The 7,003-nt window shown below is 32.8% G+C and overlaps 1 protein-coding gene across 1 annotated transcript; it reads left to right on the top strand.

The window, feature by feature from the left end:
* Positions 1-1,242: 1,242 nt before the first annotated feature.
* LOC139492470 (mesotocin receptor-like) lies at positions 1,243-4,902 on the top strand. The gene is made up of 2 exons (XM_071280649.1): positions 1,243-1,531; positions 3,353-4,902. The coding sequence occupies exons 1-2, from the start codon at positions 1,369-1,371 to the stop codon at positions 4,540-4,542; spliced, it is 1,353 nt and encodes a 450-aa protein (XP_071136750.1). The 5' UTR covers positions 1,243-1,368; the 3' UTR covers positions 4,543-4,902.
* The last annotated feature ends 2,101 nt before the right edge of the window (positions 4,903-7,003 follow it).

Consider the following 7,003-nt stretch of genomic DNA (forward strand, 5'->3'; position numbering starts at 1 on the left):
TAATGATAAACAACAATTTCAGCGCGTTGTACAGAAATTAAAAGACAAAGTAACACGAACAAACAAAAACAGCATGTTCTCTAAAAAAGGTTAGCAGTTCCTTTTTAATATACTGCACCCATCGTGCTTCTCATGCAAGTACACAATCCAGTCATAAGTCGCATTTCGTAATGTCACAATTGAGGAAAAAGGACGGAATGGTGGTTTCGACATGTGCAATATATCCTTGTTCAATTGTTATACAGATATTTTATAACGGCCAACATTGACATAAAAATGTTAAACGTCTGTTAAGCCTTCGAAGAGATATACCGCAACTTTGAAGAATGAAACCAGTGATGCAAAAGAAGCTACACTCTATCAAGAAAATCTAGAACGAAACGCAGTCTCTGGATTGTTGTATGAACGGGGATATATATACTTTCTATGCATTCGCGGCTGGAATGTTCCTTCAGAGAATTGAAAATTCACAATGAGAAAACTGTTATCATTTCTTTTGTAGTGTTTGTTCCAAGACGACTCTAATATCTAAGAGATCAAAACACTAAGCAAGGTTAATACATTATGAAACTTAATTACATTTTTTTTGGTATCGTAGTTGAACATAATTGAACATAATTATATCAAGGCAAATGAAAACTTTATGTTACATGCAAATTCAAAAATAGAAATTTAATTTTCTTGTTTGAACAAAGAAATGTTTTACTGTTATAGTTGTTCTGTCAATTCTTTCACTTTGGAATCAGTTTTGGTATTTGAATATATCATTGCTGCATTGCTGGTTTCTATGATTTTCTATCGATTTTAGTAAAAACAAAAATAACTTCTGCATTTTAATGCATATTTAATTTCTTTCTCTTAGCAAATAAATAATCATGACATAAAACTAGTTCTTACACAATGCCTTCTGTTACGTAATCTGTCATATTGGCATAGAACGAATATTAATTGTTTAGTTGAACTGAATTGCCCATGCAAGTAAATAAACCTAACCAAATCTAGCAGGGTGTTAATGGGGGTAACTCCATAACCATATATTGGGTGAATAGTTTTGTTGTTATCGCAACTATTTTAACTACGACTAAAAGTAACCAAACCCCATCTCCCGAAATCATATATAAAAGATTGTCTATATCGATTGATCAATTGTTAGTTAAAATCTGAAATAACAACTGATCGTTTAGGAGAACCATTATTATGCAGCCAATTAACTATTTAGAATTGGATGCAATCAGCAGGATGATGATATTAGATGTTTGATTTTACAAATAGTTATATGTTCATTTCTCTAATGACGCTATTTACAGAGTATCATTTCATTTGCGTTCCTACTAGTTAAGCGACCATCATTCGGATCTTAATTTTACGATGTATAATCTGAATTCATCAATATTCCTAAATCAAATGAAGGATAAAATACCAACGTATATCAATATCATGTTAGACACATTAAGTACAAACTTAAAAGATGCAGACTGGTATAATGAAATGCATAGCTTGTATTGGGAACAGACAATGCGCCACAGGAACAGTAAGTACGTTTTAATTATTGACCTCTACATTTCGAAACAGTGTCATGTAATAGAAACGGAACCAGGGGCTGAGGTCTGTAAGGATTCTCAATGGCCTATACTTATTAAATTCCCAATCAATTTAATTAACATTGTTTCCTTTAACTCTAAAATTAACCAGCTTATCATTCTTTTTACATTATAAGCTGGACGTTGTATCGCGATCGGATAGTCCGTCCATCTTTTCGTCCTTTTATTCGTTCTTTTGTAAAAACAAATTCTATTCGCGACTGCTCTCGTTAACCACTTGATATGATTGTGAGAAACTAGCAATATCATAGGATCTTATTCACATTATGAACATCTCCACCTCCTATTTAATTTCTTCATCTGAATGATTTTTGGGGGTGTATTATAGGATGTCATGATGACGGACATATATATATCCTAATTCATATGTGTAAACCGCTTTGCCTGCTATTCCTGCAACCAGGATTATTAGCTCTTGCTTCCATGGTATAGGCAAGATGATTCGTTTAATGTTTTTTAGCTTTTGATTTTGTCATTTTATTAGGAACTTTCCGTTTTGAAATTTCCTCTGAGTTCAGTATTTTTTGTGATTTTACCTTTTAGCACAATAAACTTTTTCAAAATCTTTACAATAAATTTATTTTTCTCAGCAAGCTTGATATATTAAAATGCATACAAACTAAATAAAAGTGATAGTCTGCCTATGTGTCCAAACAGTCGGGGTTCTACTTCTTCAAAATTAGCTCACCATTACGCCACCTATTTTACAATCGTGAAAATGGAGGCCGTTGTCGTAATGACGAGTTTTGACATTTGGCCTTTTTAACTTTTGTGGATTCGAGCTTCACTGATGAGTCTTTTGTAGACGAAACGAGGGTATGGAGTTAAATAAAAATTGATCCTGGTATATATGATGAGTTTATTTGTAATAATCTTTTTAAAAAAGAAAAATTTACTCACTTAGCATCAATATCATCCTGGCATAACAGTTGTGCCTACTGTATCTACTAGCCATCATTTAATGTAAACTACGCTTTTTGATTTGAGGGGTAAACAGCTCCAGATTCACATGTGACACTCGTTGTGTTGATCATGATAAATAAATCGAAGAAAGATGACGGGATCAGTGTTAAGACAGTTTACGCCTCGAGCACAACTGAAGAGACATAAATTGGGGAATTGCGCATCTGGTGTAATAAAATTAGTACAGTTTATATTCTTGTAACATACATGTCGTCGTATGTAAAAAAATATTCCATAACGGTCGACCAACTCGTGATGATGTCAGTATATAGTTTGAAGGAATGACTGCAATTTCACCATTTGGAATCCTTGTTTTTATACATGTAGCTTTCTTTTAAAGTCCGAGCTCTGGGTTTCGAAGTCCATACAAGCGCGTCAGACGCTCTCCTCGAAAACTATTAAGTTTCACATACAAAGAAAAGAGGATATTTTTGTTACGACAGAAAAAATATATATGTCGTCATCTGTGAATCAGACATTCAATGACAGCCTACCAACTCTTGATGGCGTCCGCTAATATTTTGAAGGAATGACTGCAACTTCACCACTTGAAACCCGCTTCAGACCCTCTAAAAGTGTTATTTTCACCTACATTGAATTAATATGTATTGAAAATTTCATTGTCAGGGATACTGAAATATTTCTTATCGTCTTTAAAAAAAAAGATGATCAAATGATATGGTATAACGAAAGGAATTCATTACTTATTAATTGCACTGTTTTTAATGTTTTACGCGTTTCCTGTTTTAGTTTGGTTAGATTATTTATTTTTCTGTATTGTTTTTCAGATAAGGAGATGAAAATCAATGCAAATTCACCGATGAACTTTAGTAAGTCACTAAATTCAACAGACTCAATTAGGATGGATACTATAGAAGGATTTGTGGTTATTACTTTAGGCTTAGTTTGTACAATTGGAAACTTTTCTTGTATGGTACTTATTGTTTGTCACAGAAAATTCCGTAAAACGACTATAGTTATTCTATGTCATCACTGCTTTCTTGATTTGGTCAAATCTCTTTACCTCTTTCCTTATGGGTATAGTTTAATGACGTCACTTCCAGCTCCGTACTGCAATTGGATTGGTTCATCGTATGTGTTCATTGTCACAACGTCTGCTTACAACATGATGGCGCTTGTTGTCAACCAGGATTATGAACTCTTGCTTCCAAGGTATAGGCACGATGATTGTTCGTGTGTTTTATTCGGAATATTTATTATTTGGTTTGTAAGCTTCTTGCTAAATCTAGGAATTTCAATTATTCCATCAAATACAGACTTTAATGCTGAAATCGGAATTTGCTTATTTCTTTATGGGTATAATTACAGTTATATTATTCATGTTCTGTGGATAATCTTAGTTACTATAGCTGTGTCCTCGTCGTTAATGTTTTTCTGTAGGATGCGTGGAAAGTTAATCACTGATATAAAAAGGTACAAATGGCGGAAAATTCACGAGTCCCTCACAGACGAATTCGAAAAACATCTTGATTTTAATATCGAATACGGAGAGACAGATGTTAGCATGAAGGCACAACGTAAAACTATTCTTTCACAATTAAGGACAACGAGAATTTTCATGCTGATTGTTATTTCATTTATAGTCTTTTGGTATCCTCTTTTCATCCTTACACTTGGTGATTTCCATTTCAAAGTCACTCCATCAGTATATCGAATACTAACGATAATTGCATGGAGTCATCCCATAACAACGCCAATATTGTGTAGTCTTGTTTTACGTGATATTGAATTCAAAGGATATACTCTACGTGATATTTCCTCAAATTTGATTCCCTTGCGACGGGTTTCTTCGCGAAGACACCATTACAAGAATACAGATGTTTTCGACTTTGACTGTAAATCCCATTTAGATAACGAGGTATCAGACGATCATTTACAATCAGAAGATGAAGAATATAAATGCATTGGATTTGCAAATCAACAGTTAATTCCAGATAAGGTAACGAGCACGGTATGAAAACAAAGTTATCGCTCTTTGTACATTAGTATCATATGTGGACACCGACGACATGTGTGTTTAATATGTACTGAATGAACCTAACAAAGTATACTGAAAATTACCCACATGCAAATCAACAGTTAATTCCAAATAAGGTTATGAGCACGGTATGAAAAGATAGTTATCGCTCTTTGTACAGTAGTATCATGTGTGGACAACGACGAAATGTACAGATGAGATTGTATGTTAAATATGTACAGAAACTAACAAAGTATACAGAAAATGTCATACATAAATGGATATATTTTGTGAAATATGTCGTAATTATTTCGTCAAAAACTTTTTGCCATTGTGTAAAGAGAATTCCTCGATGTAAAGTTCTTGATAATATGGATTTGTTATTTGGTACAGCATTCAGCAAAGCCGATTTGTTGTAAGTATAAATATCGCATTTGGCTAGGATCATGCTCGGTGCGATATAGAACAGTTCTGGTTGGAAGAACACGTTTCGATTGATGAATCTGTAAATCTTGTAGATACATTTAATATTGTCTTAGTAATATCAAAGCAATGACAAATGATGAGATTTGTGACAGAATCAAGAAAAAATATCCTATGTTGATACTTGTAACAATTGATAAATAAAGGACATAAAAACCTTCAAGAAAGGACTTACCAGAAATATGATTTTAACAACTAAATTTTAAAACATAAAGAAGATATAATCCCAAAATGTAATAAAATTCACATAGATTGTTCTTTCAAATAAAAATCTTACGATAGTGCGAATTCGCTAAATTCATTCATTAAGTTCCCTAGTTATCACCCGTCTGTCGCGGGATTCAATGATGACAACAATAGAGCTAAATGATAATTTTCAAAGAATACTTACAGAATAAAACATACAAAATTATCGTTAAAGAAAGATGAAAGTAATGAAACTAACAGCATCTGTTCAGCGAAACTGGAAACTAATCTTGATACTAAACTGGACACAAATTCAACTCTCTTGACTAATAAAAGACGTAGGCTTACTGTTAACGCTTAAAGATCAGTGAAATCTATTATTTCAGTTAGAGCCCAAAAAACAATCAAAATATTTATTTCCGTCGAACTGTTTTCTAAAAAAAAAATCTGAGTTGGTGCTGTTGCTCTTAGGAGTTCCTAGATCGATTCAAAAAGTGTGCGCATTGTTATAATATTTGACGAAGCTGGTGAGGTTCTAGAATACTATAAGTTTGATCGAAGACGAACAAGTCATTTACTGTCCCCAAAATATGTTAAGTCACCCGTTCAATGATAGATAAATGGTTGTAGAAAGAAATGGCGATTCTTCAGAAATTATTGCAAGTTGTTCGCAGCGTGGTCATCTCGTATTTAGATATATTGGTGATAGTGATAATTATTCTGAACGATTTTCTCCGTAAAATATATTTCCACAAATGACGCAGAATTATTTGTGTGATTTACATATTCTTAATTATAAATGATGAAGTATATCTGCACGATATAGATGTCTACTTTTTTGGAAGCATAGCTTTATACAAAAACGACTTAACCTATCAATAACAAATCTACCACAAGGACAAGAGAATGGACTAGAAAATGTAAAATTATTCATATGCCAAACATGAAAGCATAAATGAAGCTCGTTATTCACTTATTGTTGGTTGTTCAGTAGCAAACACACGTATACCAGAATATTAAGGACAAATACAGATATACACTAGTATTGGCATTTTATGCAAATGTTTTTTCCAATAGTTTTATTTTCAGAATTTGCGCATCTTGTTGATTTAGAAGTTCAATAGACAAATATAGTACAAATCAATAAACAATTTGATGAGATGACAGTATTTTAATTCCAATGAGACGAATACACAAAAAAGTGGTCTACCACCTGGACTAGATGTCAAGAAAGTTCATTTGGAACTCTTGAGATGTATTTGTCGTTAAAAGAAGCACATAATGAAAAACTGACCATTTAAAAAAAAGTTAAAATCACTTCTCAGTTGTAGATTTCACCTGCATCAGAAAATAAAGTTCTATTTAAAATACAAATATACGGAATCGGCACACAATAAACAAGAACGTTCAAAAGTCATAGTAGCCGAAGTCAGAATCTTTCGATACAAATACGCTTTCGAATGAAAATCCCAAGTTCTAAAATTGAAGGTTTAAATATAAAATCAATAACACAAAGACAAAGGGGGAAGTTACCAAAAGGGTCAATCATAAACCATTAATTGAACAAACACATCATTTGCCAATAGATAAAAACGGCAAAACAAACAAAGTCACCAAAACAATTTAATAATCCCCGTTTCAAGATTTCCTAGAAGAATGGTAGAGAAGACACATAATTCTAAAAGCTCATCTAAATTATTATGATTGTATACGCCAGATGCACGTTTTGTCTACACGATACTAATCGGTACTAAATTCAGACAGCTAACCCTCATCATGAAGTTTCATGTCA

Source organism: Mytilus edulis, chromosome 10 (assembly GCF_963676685.1).
Source record: "Mytilus edulis chromosome 10, xbMytEdul2.2, whole genome shotgun sequence".
Taxonomy (NCBI): domain Eukaryota; kingdom Metazoa; phylum Mollusca; class Bivalvia; order Mytilida; family Mytilidae; genus Mytilus; species Mytilus edulis.